The sequence below is a fragment of the Lissotriton vulgaris genome, unplaced genomic scaffold, assembly GCF_964263255.1.
Source record: "Lissotriton vulgaris unplaced genomic scaffold, aLisVul1.2 SCAFFOLD_325, whole genome shotgun sequence".
Taxonomy (NCBI): domain Eukaryota; kingdom Metazoa; phylum Chordata; class Amphibia; order Caudata; family Salamandridae; genus Lissotriton; species Lissotriton vulgaris.
This window is the reverse complement of record NW_028243553.1, coordinates 1,268,074-1,285,976: the sequence shown is the minus strand read 5'-3', so window position 1 is coordinate 1,285,976 and position 17,903 is coordinate 1,268,074. Positions and strand designations below refer to the sequence as shown.

The 17,903-nt window shown below is 50.9% G+C and overlaps 1 protein-coding gene across 1 annotated transcript in view; it reads right to left on the bottom strand.

The window, feature by feature from the left end:
* Positions 1-17,903, bottom strand: part of LOC147668304 (talin-2-like) — a 1,432,932-nt gene that overhangs the window by 238,520 nt on the left and 1,176,509 nt on the right. Inside the window, exon 41 of the mRNA XM_086948621.1 lies at positions 17,468-17,649. Coding sequence (XP_086804747.1) covers positions 17,468-17,649 — 182 coding nt within the window. The remainder of the gene's footprint in view (positions 1-17,467; positions 17,650-17,903) is intronic.

Below are 17,903 nucleotides of genomic sequence, written 5' to 3'. Positions count from 1 at the left end.
CTGGTATCCCGAGCTACTCAGCATGTCAGTCGGTCCCCCGATCCGCCTGCCCCTTCAGGAGGACCTTCTGTCGCAGCAGCAGGGGACGGTCCTCCACCCGAACCTGTCCAGTCTCCACCTCCATGCTTGGAGATTGAGCGGCGGCAGTTGAGGCCATTTGACTTGCCTCCTGAAGTCTGTGATGTTATTCTGGCAGCCAGGCGTCCCTCCACTAAGTCCGTATACGCCTGTCGGTGGAACAGATTTGTGGCATGGTGCACAGCAAAGGCTGTGGATCCTCTCTCTGCCCCTCTTTCGGAGGTTCTTCGGTTTCTTCTTTCTCTTGCCCAGCAGGGCTCTGCTCTGGGCACTATCAAGTGCTACCTTTCTGCCCTTTCAGCCTTTTTGAGGCTTCCTGATCAGCCTTCTTTGTTCAAATCCCCGATTGTAACTCGGTTCTTAAAAGGCATCACTCACATGTTTCCACCTGTTCCGTTTGTGATGCCTCAGTGGGATTTGAACCTGGTTCTGACCTTCCTGATGTGTGCTCCCTTTGAGCCCCTTCATTCTTGTCCTCTCCGTCTCCTGACTTTGAAGACGGCTTTCCTGGTTGCCATCACCTCTGCCAGGAGAGTGAGTGAGCTCCAGGCTCTTTCTGTCCAACCTCCTTTCCTGTCCATTCATCCTGATAAGGTGGTTCTGAGGACTAGACCTTCTTTCCTGCCCAAGGTTGTTTCGGCCTTTCACATCGGGCAGTCCATCACCCTCCCTTCCTTCTTCCCGCCTCCGCATCCTTCAAAGGATGAAGAGCGGCTCCACCGTCTGGACCCAAAACGTGCGCTTTCATTCTACATGGATCGCACACGCCAGTTCCGGGTGGATGACCAACTGTTTGTTGGCTACGTGGGTGCGAAGAAGGGACGGGCGGTTTGTAAACGGACCATCTCTCGATGGGTCGTCCTCTGCATCAAAGTGTGCTACTCTTTGGCTCGGAAGGAGCCTCCTGTTGGGCTGAGGGCCCATTCCACTCGGGCCACGGCGGCTACTACTGCCCTGGGCCGGGGAGTCCCCTTGCAGGACATTTGCCAAGCGGCTACGTGGGCCTCGCTGCACACCTTTGCGAGGCACTACTGCCTGGACAGTCAAGTCCGGAGGGATGGCTTCTTTGGCCGTTCTGTCCTCCAGGACTTTCTGGTGTAGTATTGTATTGGTTCGCAGACCCACCACCGGGGTTGGTATTGCTGGGGTATGTATTCTAAGGTAAGGAATCTAACACTAACGTGTTTCTTTCAGATGAACAAGTTACTTACCTTCGGTAACGATATATCTGTAAGAAACATTAGTTAGTGTTAGATTCCTTACCGAACCCACCCATCCTCCCCGTTCTGCGAACTGATACCTAGGGTTAAGGTCATCCCTTTCAGGGCCCTAGTTTTACATGGCACCAGTGTTGGTTCTCTCATGGCTCTGCGTCTCCTGGCGCGGAAATGCTGTGTGCAAAGAACTGACGTCAGCGCGCGGAGGCGGCGTCTATATACTCCAGCGACGTCATCACGGCGCACGACCCCAACGACGGACGCGGAGCCGCAGGGGACGCCTGCAGACGACGCCTACCGACGCGCAGGGGTACTGCTACGCAAAAGTTTCCGGATCCAGACTGACGCCTGGGGATATTCTAAGGTAAGGAATCTAACACTAACTAATGTTTCTTACAGATATATCGTTACCGAAGGTAAGTAACTTGTTCGTTGATACCTTATTCACCAAGTTTGTACCACAGTATCTACCCTCCTCTATATCCATCCCCAGTTCCTCCTCTGAAGTGGCGGTCTTGGATTCAAAGTCTCAATATTGAATCTTACAACAGGTGAAGAGTTAGAATGGTTTGTGCTTGGCATATAAATGATGTGAACAGAACAAAACAAATACGTTAGACATACACAAATACTCAATTGATTCTTACATAAAAATTTCAATATTCAAACATGCTATGAAACGAGCACATTGCTTAAGTAGCTCATTTCCCTTTAGCAAAGAAGTTTGGCTCTGTAATGATACCGATATCTCTGCTGTCAACACTAGTCAGGTAGTTACATTTTAGAATTGAATGCTCTCGCCACATCAATTGACAGTCTCCTGTTGTCCCCAAGTGAGGATATGACACACAGTTTTGAAAAGGGGCAGTTTGAATTAAAAAATTCTTGGTCATAACATTATTTTATTTCAGATTCGACATTATGACTTCACCTGTCAATGAAACAAATTCTTCTTTCCCTTGTTGCAGATTAACACCAAAGTATTATTGTCCATGTAAGTGAAGTGTAATGGATCTAGAGGGAATAAACTAAACAAAGTTGGATATGTAGATCTGATACCGTATAAAGCTGATCAGCGAACAAACACAGCTCCCCATTACTAGTTCCCTAATCCCTCCATTGGTAGATACCAAGGAAGGACAATCTCTTTGTGAGATAAGGAGGAAAAAACCTGAAAGTATCCAAAATAAGAAATAACCAGTTGGACTCAGATTAACCAGGTCATTATGTGCAGGTTTTCGCCAAGTCCGCGAACTTTATTGCAGCTATACACCACCTGCTCTGAGCATGTGGTCAATGTCTTTAGAGCGACAGCGGAAGTCAGGGAGAGGTTGTCAGGTGGGTGGGAAGGCATTTGGATAAACACTGTCTGCTCATCCCCAAAATGCCTGTTGGTGCGGACAGGGGCCCTGCGGGTCCTGTCTTTCCAGGAGTGGTTCTTCAACCGTTAAAACTGGTCCAGTTTTTTGGACCCGGAAACATTGGAGCTTCCCAGAGAAGTATCGAAGCGGGCAGCTCCAAGCAACTCCTAATGGCAACCATTGGATGTAAGAAAAAGGAACAAGAATACAACCATTTGCCATTAGAAATATCATTTAGCTTTATGGGTAGAAATATTTCCCACAACTTTTGGAAAGTTGGAAATTTAAAATAAAACTAAAATTATTAGTTTTGTGAAATGCTTGTGAATGACTTTCAAAGGCCAAGAAGTGGCAGTATTCCAACCTATGCGGGGAGACTGTCGCAGAAGAGTGAGATTGAGCAAGAGCACAGACGCGTTTTCAAAGTTTCACAGTCTGAGTTACTAGAGACAGAGAAGTCAAAGTCATTAGTGAGATCAGCAACAATTGACACGATTGTAAGAGCCACAGTGACACATTTAACCAAAAAATGAACTAAACCACATCCCAAATGTATCAACAGCTTACCAGTTTGAGCAGATGGCAGGGCACTATCTCAATGGACACATTTCACAGATCTGTTTGCAGACTTTAACCTCTATCCCTCTGTGGGTTACTAAAGTTAGGCAATATAACACCTTTTACTTGGGGCACAATCAAGTCACAGGCTTTACTAGAAACAAGTTCATTACACAAACTTTTAGGATAACCAAACTAAGTGAAATTAGCTTCTCCACTCTGGTGGCAAACCTGTGGCAGGGTTTATTTCCACATCAATCCACTCTTTTGATGACCATGTCAATTACAAAAAAGGCACTAAAATCCTATATTTGCTGCCAAGAGCACCTCTGCCCCTAACACTTCCTATTATTTCAGCAATACCAAGAGCCCTCTGGTAACGTCGACACCAAATATTATGAGCTCTGTTCACAGTAAACGTCTCCTATGGAGTTGCCAGCCTGAATCCATTAAAGCTGCTTTTTGAAGCAGCAGCACTTCTTTACTCTTGTGAATAGCCCCCCCTGCCACTCTGGGCAGAGATGAAATATTCCAAAAAAGGGCCTGGTGGTAAACGCTCTCTCCTACCACTACACCCAAATCTTACCAATGAATGTGGAACTAAGCAAATCCTCTGACACTCCCGGCTGGGAGACTAAGAAATTAAATATTCCTAGAATGTGCAAGGTACTTAACAGTCTTACTTGCCACTCACCCAAATCTTCCTAAAGAATGTGGCGCCTACCAGAGAATACTGCAAGTCTTCTGATACTCAAACAAGGAAGTCACCTGCCAGCAACAGAGATTACCAAAAAAAGGAACTGACGCTATATTGTGCATATAAATGTCAAGAAAGGGAGCCACACAATGGTATGAATAACCACAACTAATACATTATTGCATTTCTGTCTTTCATCTACAGTATATGATGCCTGAAGTTAGCATGAACTCTAATGGAAAGGTTACTAGACACTAGATTGCCACATTTACAACCTGGAATACATGATGCATCAGTCTTTTGGGAAATCTATCAATCTGAAATGCAGAAAGCACAAAGCCTGTCACTGATTCTTTCTATAGTGATAAACTCAGATCAAACGAGTTCTGACAGACGAATGCTGGAAAACTGAAAATATAATGTGTACCATGAGTATATGATGTATAGCACTGCTCGCACACCAGCAGGTTTAGAATTTCCTTAAGTACTTTGGTTGCTAAACCAAATTGGAACTGTGCAAATATTTTCATGCAGTTGCAAGGGAGATAAACATTCCCGAATTCTTGTAACCCAGGAGCAAGCATGCTGGATTGAGAGCGATACAAGAGTGAACAATGCATTTGTCCGTATAATTGAAAATTTCCGACCTTGAGCTATGAGAGGGCTACAGCGTTTGGCCGAAAAATGCTGTATCTATGAGTAATTTGTTTATCTTTTTCGATTGAGAACTGTCAAGATCATCTGTTAAGAAGATTTTCATTTTAATCCCGGAATACAAAGGAAGCATTAGGGAAATTCTCAGTTTCGATTCGGGTTCCCCATCTATCCCATGGATAAATGAGGGTGAAGATTTGCTTTCTTTGTTTTTAAAAGTTGTATGAAGCCTTATGAATGCCAAACTGGACATTCAAAAGATGCAATCCAGATGGACGAGAGTAGACGCAAGAAAACTATACCATAAGACTTTGAGAACAGCAGACTTCTACAGATAGGAGACAAACACAAGGAAGACAAAAAAAATCCCCAAAAAACTTCCAACAAGCATACAGCATTCCTAACAGGTCTGGAGGGCATTAGCACAAAATAGGTAATGATCGAAGGGAAAGTTTTCACAGACTGACAATAGGGGAGTATATTTAAGCACACTGCATTTGTAACTATGAATGTGAGTTTACACTTGATTTTAAGTTACTTGCAGATGCCTATCCAACCCATAAGGGCCTACGTAAAACTTAACAGGTAGCTGCCCGAAGTGAAAAGCTGTAAAAGCTGATTTTTACCACAAGGTTGGAGACTACCCGAGATGTAGGGTACTCAGAGTAAGTGATGGAGATGGCGCCGATGCTCACTAGTAAGAGTTACATGCATGGAGAATACATATTTATTAGACCTAATGCCCAGACACAAAAAGAAACGAGCAAAGAATAAATTCACCAATGCAGCATTTTTGTTTATGGAAAAAATAGCTTTATCCTGGAAATCAACTGGGTCCTCAATACGAAATTTAGGCTGACTGAAGTGGGCAAAAGTTGAGAACCATATGATCTCAAACCAACTGCAGAGTCTTAAGAATACCAATGCTGCTACAACTGTGGAGTCATTTTATTTAGATTAGTGACACCGACTGTGAAATAGCCACCGTGCACACCAAACACCTACGGCCTAAGATGATAATAGCACACTCTCCTGATGATAATCATCAACTACACATAATTCAGGGACCTCGGTCAATAACCAACATTGGAACAAAACTTGACAGAGCTGTGATCCAACACAAAACAAATGTTATTCACATCAACTGGTATTTAGGGAACAAGATTACTCCTATAAATTAAAAACTGAAACAGAATCCTAAATGATTATGGGATGTTTTTTAGACCCACCTTATATGTTGTTGATTGTTTGCCACCTTATGGCAAGAGAACTAATCTAATTCTAGACAAGGTGTAAAGAAAGAAGGCTACTCCTAGAAATCCAAATATATATTCTTTACAGGGAAAACAAATTAAGCTTTGTAGCCCACTGCCGAGTGTTAAAGGCCCTGAAGCACAAGTTACTACTTGTGTAACGATATATCTGTAAGAGACATTATTTAGTGATAGATTCCTTACCTTAGAATATCCCCAGGCGTCAAACTGGATCCGGAAACTTTTGCGTAGCAGTAACCTTGCCCGTCGGTAGGCATCGTCTGCGGCTCCGCGTCTGTCGTCGGCGTCGTGGGCGCCGTGATGACGTCGTCGGAGTACTTAGACGCCGCCTCCAATTGCTGACGTCAGTTCTTAGACACAGCTTTTCCGCGCCAGAAACGCAGAGCTATGCCAAAAACCAACACTGGTGCCATAAAACTAGGGCCCTGAAAGGGGATGACCTTAACCCTAGATATCGGTTCGCAGAACGGGGAGGATGGGTGGGTCGGTAAGGAATCTATCACCAACTAATGTCTCTTACAGATATATCGTTATACAAGTAGTAACTTGTGCATCTGAAAGAGACACGTTAGTGATAGATTCCTTACCTTAGAATAGATACCCCAGCAATACCAACCACGTGGTGGTGGGTCTGCGAACCAATAATCACACCAGAAAGTCCTGGAGGACGGAACGGCCAAAGTAGCCATCCCTCTGGACTTGACTATCCAGGCAATAATGTCGTGCGAACGTGTGCAACGAGGCCCACGTAGCCGCCTGGCAAATGTCCTGCAAGGGCACACCTCAGCCCAAGGCAGTTGTAGTCGCTGTGGCTCGAGTGGAATGAGCCCTCAGCCCCACAGGGTGTTCCTTCTTAGCCAAGGAGTAACACGCCTGGATATGCACAAGATGATCCACCGCGAGATGGTCCGCTTGTGCACCGCTTTCCCTTTCTTAGCGCCCACGTACCCAACAAAGAGTTGGTCATCCAAACAGAACTGTTGTGTGCGATTCAAATAAAATGAGAGCGCACGTTTTGGGTCCAGACGGTGGAGCCTTTCTTCCTCTCTCGAGGGATGCGGAGGCGGAAAGAAGGTGGGCAAGGTGATGTATTGCCCAATGTGGAAGGCCGTGACTACCTTGGGTAGGAAGGAGGGCCTTGTCCGTAACACAACCTTGTCCGGATGGACTGAAAGGAAAGGAGGCTTACAAGATAGAGCCTGGAGCTCACTCACTCTCCTGGCAGAGGTGATGGCAACCAGGAAGGCAGTCTTCAAGGAGAGAAGGCGAAGAGGACAGTTGTGAAGTGGCTCAAAGGGAGTACACATCAGAAATGTAAGTACCAGGTTCAAGTCCCACTGAGGCATCACGAAGGGAACAGGAGAGAACGTGTGTGTGATGCCCATCAGGAATCGATTAACGATAGGGGACTTGAACAAAGAAGGTTGATCAGGCAGCCTCAGAAAGGCTGAAAGATAGCCCTTGATAGTGCCCAGAGCAGAGCCCTGCTGGGCAAGAGAAAGAAGGAAGAGGAGAACCTCAGAAAGAGGGGCATTAAGGGGATCCACAGCCTTTGCGGTGCACCATGCCACAAATCTGTTCCACCTGTAATGTAATGTAAGGATTTATTTGTACCGCGCAGCTATCGCTCCAAAGAGCATCTTGGCGCCCACTTGTGTAGCTGATCAGATAGAAATCTTACACTAGGGATCTGGCAATAGTGTCCGGAAGGGTAAAGATCCAGGTTTTTAGTTGTTTCCTGAATTCAGTTTCTCTGTCCAGCGCTCTTATGTGGGGTGGAAGGGTGTTCCATGCTTTTGCACCTAATACCGCAATGGACTTGCCTCCACGAGTCTTAAGCCTGAATGGTTGAACTGCCAGAAGATTGGCATTGGTCGAGCGGAGAATTCGGGTTGGATGATATCTGGTAAATTTTTTCCGCAGATACAGTGGTCCACGTTGATGAAATGCTCTGAAGGTGATGAGCAATATTTTGAATAGAATTCTTTTAATAATAGGTAGCCAGTGTAGAGTTTTAAGGGCTTCTGTCGCTGATGATCTTCTGGGCCACTTTAATATGAGTTTAGCCGCCGAATTCAGGACCATTTGGAGCCTGTGGGTGACCTCCTTATTGGTGCCTGCATATAGTCCATTACAGTAATCTAGATGAGATGTGACCAGTGCGACCACCACTGTTTTCCTGGCTTCCAAGGGAAGGAGATCGAAGAACTTTCTCAGACTCTTTATAACACCAAAGCACGTACCTGCCACTTTCAGTGCCTGCTGTTTAAAAGACAGATTTCTATCAAAGGTCACTCCCAGGTTGCGGGCCGTGATGGCAGTATTGGGTGGAATTTCTGCTTTCTCAGGCCATCAGGCCACCACAGTCTGGGTATGAATTCATTGTTTGGGCCCATCGGTATTATCTCCGTCTTCCCGGTGTTACATTTTACCTGCAGGCGTATACCGACTTCGTGGAGGGACGCCTGGCTGCCAGAATGATGTTACAGACTTCAGGAGGCAAATCAAATGGCCTCAACTGTCGCCGCTCAATTTCCAAGCATGGAGGTGGAGACTGGACAGGTTCGGGTGGAGGACCGTCCCCTGCTGCTGCGACAGAAGGTCCTCTTGAAGAGGCAGATGAACCGGGGGATCGACTGACATACTGAGTAGCTCGGGATACCAGTACCTTCGTGCCCAGTCCGGAGCCACAAGACACAAGAGCTGTGACCGTCCTGACTCGTGCAGATCCGGTTGCTCCCCTCTGTTCTCCTGCTGGGTATCGTAGCGCTTCTCCCACGCTGCTTTAATATCTGCATTCTTCAGCTGAACTACCATAGCGCCGCATTGTGCATTTGACTCGCTCTGTCCTCAGCGCTGCTTTGCTGCTTAGTGATTGCTGCTCTGTGTTTGCTCTGTGCCCAATTTCATAGCGCCGCCTGTCACTCTTATTGTGCTGTGCTGATAGCGCTACTCTATGTCAGCCATTTCTTTTCTAAAATATATATTTTGATCATTGCGCCCCACTGCTCGCCCCAACCTCTCCCTACGTTAAGTGTTTGTTGTTGTTGCAGCCATTTGCTTCCTGTGACGTCCTAGCCCGTCCCTCCAATCACGCTCCCGCCTCCCAGCTGAGCCTGCCTCGCCCCTCCCCTTCAACTATCCACTTATGACAGTGGCTTTTGCGCGCAGCGTTCACGCGCAGCGATCGCGCCCCATTCGCGCCGAAGGTGCGCCAAAGGTAAGCCCGTCTACGCCCGTCCGCGCCTGGACCGCGCCCAGCGCCAGACCCCCTGGTCCCCGTAATGCCCACCCCTCCCGCATTACTTACGATGCCACCACCCTCCTAGCCCTTAACCCTGGCCGCTCCCCCATCTGCGTCCAAGCCGCTCCTGGACACACCCATGGACCCTTTTCCTGCTACTCCTGCAAGTTCAACGGCACCAAGAACAACTCCTCATCTACGAACACACAACAGATATCCGATCCCAACCGCCTACAATGCTTCCTGCTCAACACCCGCTCGGTCCACAGACACGCCATTGACCTCTGGAATCTACTCGACACCATCTCTCCGGACGTCGCCTTCCTAACAGAAACATGGATGAATGCCTCTTCAGCCCCAGACATCACCATCGCCATCCCGGAAGGCTATAAGATCATTCGCAAGGACCGTGCCGGCCACACAGGAGGAGGCATCACTATCGTCCATAAGAAATCCATCCGCATCTCAACCAGCTCAGACGTCAATCTCGCCAACTCTGAACACCTTCACTTCCAGATCCACATCGACCCCAAGACCACACTCAGAGGCACCCTCCTTTACAGGCCACCAGGACCCCGCGCACAATTTAGTGAAGACATCACGGACTTCATCACTCCACACGCGCTCTCCTCCGAGGACTACATCCTTTTGGGAGACCTCAACTTTCACCTTGAAAAGAACAACGACCGCAACACCACCACCCTTTTGGACAACCTCGCAAACCTCGGACTTAAACAACTTGTCACTACCCCCACCCACATCGCAGGTCACACACTCGACCCTATCTTCACCTCCAGCAAGCATGTTTCCTTCAGCCACACCACAGCTCTCCTTTGGACTGACCACAGCTGCGTTCACTTCACCTACAACAAGCCCACATCTGACAACCACCCCCAACCCACTCTGCAAAGAAACTGGAACAAAATCACCATCGACCAGATCTCCTCATCGCTTCTTCAAAAGCCCCCCGCCCACTCCTCAAACCCAGACCAAGCAGCCACCAACCTCACCCAATGGTTATCCAACAGCGCCGACATCCTAGCACCACTGAAAAAACGACAAATCAAACTAGGCAGCAAGAAGGCCTCCTGGTTCAACGATGATCTTAAGAAATCCAAGAAACTCTGTCGCTCCCTCGAGAAGGCCTGGAAAAAAGACCCAACCACCAGCACCAAGGACGCCTTCAAAAACGCCACCCGCATACACCACCAACTAATCCGAAATGCCAAGAAAGCAGCCTTCAAGGACCGTCTAGATAAAAACGCCCACAACAGCAAGGAATTATTCAACATCGTCAAGGAATTTACCAACCCCTCAGCCAACTCCAACGACATCACCCCCTCTCAAGCCCTCTGCGACTCCCTAGCCTCATTCTTCCACAACAAAATTGCAGACATCCACAACAGCTTCGACAACCAACCCGAAGACCAACCCACCCAATCCCCTGCAGGACCCCCACCCCCCCTGTACATCCTCAATGACTGGAAGCCAATCTCCACTGAGGACACCATCCGTCTGATGAACTCTATCCACTCAGGATCCCCCACAGACCCTTGCCCTCACCACATCTTTAACAAAGCAGACTCCATTATTGCACCGCACCTCCGAGACGTCATCAACTGCTCCCTCAACTCCGCAACCTTCCCGGAAAGCTGGAAACATGCCGAACTCAGCGCCCTCCTGAAGAAACCCACAGCTGACCCCACCGAACTAAAAAACTATCGCCCTATCTCACTCCTTCCATTCCCGGCCAAAGTCATCGAGAAAGCTGTCAACAACCAGCTCGCCGCATTCCTCGAAACCAACAAATCCCTCGACTCCTCACAGTCCGGCTTCCGAGCCAAGCACAGCACCGAAACCGCCCTCATCGCAGCAACAGACGACATCCGAACTCTACTGGACAATGGAGACACAGTCGCCCTCATCCTCCTCGACCTCTCCGCAGCCTTCAACACAGTCTGCCATAGCACCCTTCTACAGCGCCTCAAAAACATCGGAATCCAAGGAAAAGCACTGGAATGGATCACCTCGTTCCTCTCCGGAAGAACCCAGAGAGTCCGCCTTCCACCATTCAAGTCAGAGGCCACTGAAGTCATCTGCGGCGTACCTCAAGGGTCCTCACTCAGTCCCACCCTCTTCAACGTTTACATGAGCCCCCTCGCGGCCATCGCACGCCAACATAACCTCAACATCATCTCCTACGCCGACGACACTCAACTGATCCTATCACTCACCAGAGACCCTAACACGGCCAAAACCAACCTACACGAAGGAATGAAAGAAGTAGCCGAATGGATGAAGCACAGCCGTCTGAAACTGAACTCAGACAAAACAGAAGTCCTCATCTTAGGTACCTCCCCCTCCGCCTGGGACGACGCTTGGTGGCCAGAGGCCCTTGGAAAAGCACCCATCCCGACGGACCACGCACGGAACCTGGGCGTCATCCTGGATTCCTCACTCTCGATGAACAGACAAGTCAACGCCGTTTCTTCATCTTGCTTCAACATTCTTCGCATGCTCAAAAAAACATTTTGCTGGATCCCTACCGAAACTAGAAAAACAGTCACCCACGCTCTGGTCACGAGCCGACTGGACTACGGAAACACCCTCTACGCCGGCACCACTGCAAAACTCCAGAAAAAACTACAACGCATCCAGAACGCCTCAGCCAGGCTCATATTAGACATCCCGCGTAAAGAACACATCTCTGATCACCTGAAAAACCTCCACTGGCTCCCCGTCAATAAGAGGATCACTTTCCGGCTCCTAACCCACACACACAAAGCACTCTACGAAATCGGACCCGAAGGCCTCAACACACGACTATCCTTCTACACCCCCTCCCGCCAGCTACGATCCTCCAACCAAGCCCTTGCCACTGTACCCCGCATCAACAAAACCACCATGGGAGGTAGATCCTTCTCCTACCTAGCAGCTAAAACTTGGAACTCACTTCCCACTCACCTTCGCCTTACTCAGAACCACCTAGCAATCAGAAAGCAACTCAAAACGTGGATATTCGACAAGTAACTCCCCACCCTTCTACAAGCGCCTTGAGACCCTCTGGGTATGTAGCGCGCTATATAAATCTTTTGACTTGACTTGACTTGACAAGGATGACTTGTGCCCGGTCGCGCTTGATCTTCTTCAGCACTCTGGGCAGAAGTGGTATAGGCGGAAAGGCGTACAACAGACCGCAACTCCACTCGCGACGAAAAGCGTCTCCGAGCGAGTGCCGCCTTGGAAATTCCAACGCGCAGAACTGATGACATTGCGCGTTCTCTTCGGTGGCGAATAGATCTAACCAAGGCTCTCCCCACTGCAGAAAGAGACCTTGCGCCACGTCCGAGTTCAGCCGCCATTCGTGATCCATCATGCACCGGCGGCTGAGCTCGTCCGCCCTGGCGTTCAGAGAACCTGCCAGGTGTTGAACCATCAGAGTCCCACCCTGATGTTCCAGCCATTGCCAGAGGAGCAGAGCCTCCTGGCAAAGGGTCCACAACCCCACCCCGCCTTGTTTGTTGCAGTACCACATGGTGGTTGTCCATGAACACCTGCACTACACTCCCTCGGACAGACGGGATGAATGCCTTCAGTGCCAGACGAATCGCCCGCAGCTCCAAAAGGTTGATATGGAGCCGGGACTCCGCCGGAGACCAGAGGCCTCTGATCTCCGCCTCTCCCATGTGGCCACCCCAGCCCTGGAGGGACGCGTCCGTCACAACTACGAGCTCCGGTTGGGGAAGGGAGAGGGATCTGCCGTTGACCCAATCGCGGTCCGTGAGCCAACACTGCAGCTGTCTCGCAGTGCCCTCCGAGATCAGGACATGGTCGGACAGGTTGCCCTGATGCTGGGCCCACTGAAACTTCAGGTCCCACTGCAGAGCCCGCATCCGCCACCTGGCGTGATGCACCAGAAGGATGCAGGAGGCCATCAGCCCCAGAAGCCGCAGCGTCAACCTGACCGAAACCCAGGATAAAGGCCGGAAGATTAGAATCAGAGCCTGTATATCCCGAACCCGCTGTTCGGGCGGGTAAACCCGAAACTGTGCCGAGTCGAGAACCGCTCCGATGAAAAGGAGCTTCTTAGAGGGACACAGGTGTGACTTCGGCACATTGATGGAGAACCCCAGATGGTGCAGGAGATCTGCCGTAGTCTGGAGGTGGCTGACGACTGTCTGGGGCGAGCCCGCCTTCAACAACCAGTCGTCGAGGTAGGGGAAGACTGAGACCCCCAACCTGCGCAGATGAGCTGCGACCACCGCCATCACCTTCGTGAACACCCGTGGGGCGCTGGTAAGGCCGAAGGGGAGCACGGCAAACTGAAAGTGCTCGTGGCCTACCGTGAACCGCAGGTAACGCCGATGGGCCGGCAGGACCGGGATGTGGAAATACGCGTCCTGCAAGTCCAACGCTACCATCCAGTCTCCTGGGTCTAGGGCAGCTAAGACCTGAGCCAGAGTCAGCATTTTGAACTTCTCCTTCCGGAGGAAGCCGTTGACGTTCCTCAGATCCAAGATAGGGCGTAGGCCCCTTTTGCCCTTCTTGGGTACCAGAAAGTAGTGGGAGTAGCAACCACGTCCTACTTCTGGCCCAGGAACGCGCTTGATGGCCCCCTTGGCCAAGAGGGCCGAAACTTCCTCCTGCAGGAGCCGCAAGTGATCCCCCGACACGAGGTGGTGTTGCGGTGGCATGGCTTGAGGAGTCGTCTCGAAGGGGAGGGAGTAGCCCCTCCGGACGATCTGCAGCACCCACCTGTCCGAAGTGACAGTGCGCCAGTGAGAGTGGTGATGGCGAACCCTGCCTCCCACCGGCGTCACATGGGCTGAAAAGCACGGACTAGGAGGGTTTATTGGCGGATGCTGCGGGGGAAGGTGTGGACTGACCTCACCGGTTTTCCCGACCGCCTCCACGGCGGTTTCCACGGCCGCCGCCGCACTGGATGGCAGTCTGCGGCGAGTGGCTGGCAGCACGTGTGGGGACGCCCCTTCCTTGGCCACGAAAGGAGCGAAATGCACCCGTTTGCTGGCTCGTGGCCGAGAGGCCCAAGGACTTGGCCGTAGCCCTGGAGTCCTTAAAGCGCTCAAGCGCGTGGTCTGCCTTGTCGCCAAAAAGGCGACGGCCATCGACCGGCATGTCCATCAGAGTGTTCTGGACATCTGCCGAAAAATTGGCGGATCTCAGCCAGGCGTGGCGTCTCACCGCCACCGTCGTAGCCATCGCTCTGCCTAGCGAGTCGGTGGTATCCAGCCCACACCTGATCGAATACTTGGCTGCATCTCGGCCCTCTACAAGGGCTTGGCCGAGTTTGGCCCGTACCTCCAACGGGCACTCTGGCAGCACCTCCGCCACCGTCTCCCAGAGAGTGGGTGTAGCGGCCCAAGAGGCATGCAGTGTTGGAAGACTGCAGTCCCAAACTAAGGGAGGAGAATATCTTTTTACCATAATTCTCATACCTCTTGGATTCCCTGTCCGGCGGAGCCGTCGGGAATGCGGTCTGGGAATTAGAGGCCTGGATGACCAGACTCTCGGGGGTGAGGTGGGAGGACAGGAAACATGGGTCGCCCGGACCTGGGCGGTGGCGTCTGGCCACGTTCCTATCTACGGGCGAACCCGTAGCGGGCCTGGACCAAGTGCCCAAAAGAACGTCGGTTAAGGCCTCATTAAAGGGCAGCAGAGGCTCAGCCGAGCATGACTGCGGTTTAAGGACCTCGGTGAGGAGGTTAGTCCTCACGGCCGCGACGGGGAGCTCAAGGCCCAAGGCCTTAGCAGCCCTCATCAACACCACACCATAGGTAGCCCCCTCCTCCGAAGCCACGGTAGGAGGAGAGACAAAACCAGTGTCTGGAGAGGTGTCCAGGCCACTGGCCTCCCCAAGGTCTCCTGCCCAGTCCTCATGAGACTGACACTCCTTGGTCAGAGGGTCCTCAGACCCCTCCCAATCCTCCTCATCACCCATCTCCTGAGACTCAGGGTTGTAATTGAATGGGTTTGGTTCGTAGAAGTGGAAATCTCCAAACGGCGTCGGGTGCGGCGCCCAGCGGCGCCGTTCCGACGTCGGAACCGAAGCAAAGGAGGTATCAGGGGCGGCGCCGCCAGAGGACGGCGCCGGAGGTGACACCTGACGGACCAACGCCGGGGGGGTCGTAAGGTCCACCGGTGCCGATCCAGAGCCCGAGGAAGGGCCAGCGGCGTCCCCCGGCACCGGGCCCGAAGGCGGCGGCGGCGTCGGGGCCGAAGCACCCGACGGCGTCGGGGTCGAAGCCCCCGACCCGCTACGGCCCCTAGACGGGTCCGCTGGGCCCGAAGGCGCTGGGGAACCCGTCGGAGGAGAAAGGGACCTCTTTGCCATGAGGAAGCGCTCAATCTCCTCCGGCGTCGCGTCCTGCCCAGGGACCGGAGGGTGTGGGGCGGGACGAGACTCCCGCGACTCCGAAGGAGCCGCGTGGGCGGTGTCACCGAACCCCCGGCCGCATCGCGCGAGCGTCGGGGGTGTCAGAAGAGCGATGACGTCTCTTCGACTTCTTGTGCTTCTTACCTGACGACTTCGACCTGGAGGAGTGGTGCCGACTCCCGGAGCTGTGACGGCTCCGTCCCCGCGACCTGTCCCTCAACCTCCCGTGGGACCGGGACTGGGACCTCACTCGGCGCGGGTGCCGACTGCCGGAGTTCGAGCCGCCTGCGGGACCGCTCCCGCCTGGCTTTCCTCGAGAGGGCCCAACAGTCGGGGCAGGCCTCGTCGTCGAGGTCGACACCTAGACAAGTTAGGCACAGGCGGTGAGTGTCCGTGACCGACATCGTGCGGTCACACTCCTCACAGTGCTTAAATCCGGGCATCCCTATGGCACCGATCGGAGTCGTTAGACTACGAGAAATGATCAAAAATTGATCCAAAAAGTTAGTCAAAAATTGACTTGGGTAACTGCTCTTTCCAGATCTGCGCTGGCTGGCGCGGAAAAAAGAAGAACTGACGTCAGCACGCGGAGGCGGCGTCTAAGTACTCCGACGACGTCATCCCGGCGCCCACGACGCTGACGACGGATGCGGAGCCGCAGACGACGCCTACCGACGCGCAAGGGTACTGCTACGCAAAAGTTTCCGGATCCAGTCTGACGCCTGGGGATATTCTAAGGTAAGGAATCTATCACTAACGTGTCTCTTTCAGATCCAGAGTTATAGGCCCGAGCTGCTGGTGAGGATCTAATATGAGGGAGAGGGCCTTCAACAGCGGGTATATCCTGGTGCATAAGAACTATAAGGCTATAGCACATTACACCCACTAATGGTATAATGTTCTAAATTAAAAAGGGAGAAACATGAACACAACAATGAAATGTTGGAGATCCAGGCTTATACCAGCCATTATAAGCCGAGAGCTACACCATTTTCTTCAACGGAGCTCTCAACATTCCAGTGTTCTAATATAGCCTTAGAGCCTGACGTAGCGGGCTCTACCAGCCATTAAAGGCCTGCTCCAGCGTCAAAGACCCGAGCAGAAGCGGATGGTTTTTAACAAGGGAGCGGGCCTTTAACTGCTGGGAAAGCCTACTACGGAGGGCTCTAAGGCTATTAGGACATTCCGCCACTAGAGGGCAGAGTTTTCTAACAAATAAAACTAAGGCCTAACTGAGCCCTAGGGGGTTGAAATCCCATTGAAACGTTGAAATGTTGGAGCTTGGGCTTATACCAGCCACTATAAGCCCAGGGCTACTCTATTGTCTTCAATGAATGAATGAATGAATGTTGGATTTATAGAGGGCGTGGTTACCCTGGGGCGTCCCAGCGCTGTACCACTGGGGAACCCGTCCTGGCTTTCCCTGTGAGATGGTCCCTTTAATGGGCATCCCCAAGGTGCAGCCAGGCATCCCCGGCGGTGATGGGGCAGGAGTGGAGATTAAGCAAGCTATTGCCCAGAGTTGCAGAGTGGCACCGAGGCGAGATTTATCGAGCCCGCTGACATTGGTCCTGCACCCGGCCGCGTCGGGATTTGAACCCTGGTCCCGGGCCGACCTCTGCCTCCGGGTCTGCCGCCTCTAACCGTTGAGCCAACTTTCCTATGTTCTAATAAAGAATGACCCTTAGTAAAGGGTGATGCTTAACTGACTAATTTGTACATAGCATGCCACTTATGAGCTTGAATTGACTTTTTCATCAGTCCCTTTGTTTAGGGAAAGGAAAAAAGGTAAACCCATGTTTGTTCTGTAATAAGTAATGGCAAAACATGTGTAAATGCTTGTTTTCCTTATGTATGAAATTTCAATAAATATTGAAAAGGGGGTACGAATTTCACACAGCTCACACCGACATACAAAGCGACACTACTATTTTACATAACCTAAAAACGTTTGACACTTCAAAAAAAAGTCCATGCACAAGGTACTTACCGAATAGAAGTTATAAGACTCTTTATGGAATCGGAAACAACACGGGAGTGTCCGGCTAGGACAGACCAGGTAGGTGGATCCTTTGGGTTGATGGCCAAGGAGCGAGCAGTTTTGATGAGGGAGGAGGAACCCTCCAGCATTGTCCTGGCAGAAACCAAAATAGGCTCCTGGGCTCGAGCTCCCTGAAAAAGAAGGAACTCTTCACATTTTTTATAAACTGAAACACAAACCTATATCAATATAATTTTGTATCTAGCACGAACCTTTCTTTGTGCATCAATCGTGAGAAAATCGTTAGGAAGATATAAAAGAGATTGTGTGTACTTGTCCCCATCCAAAAGCATTTCCTAATTTCTTAGCACATTTCTTCCCTTACATACCACTTCTATGCAAATCAGTAACACCTTGCTACTGCAGACAGGGATAACCTACTGTT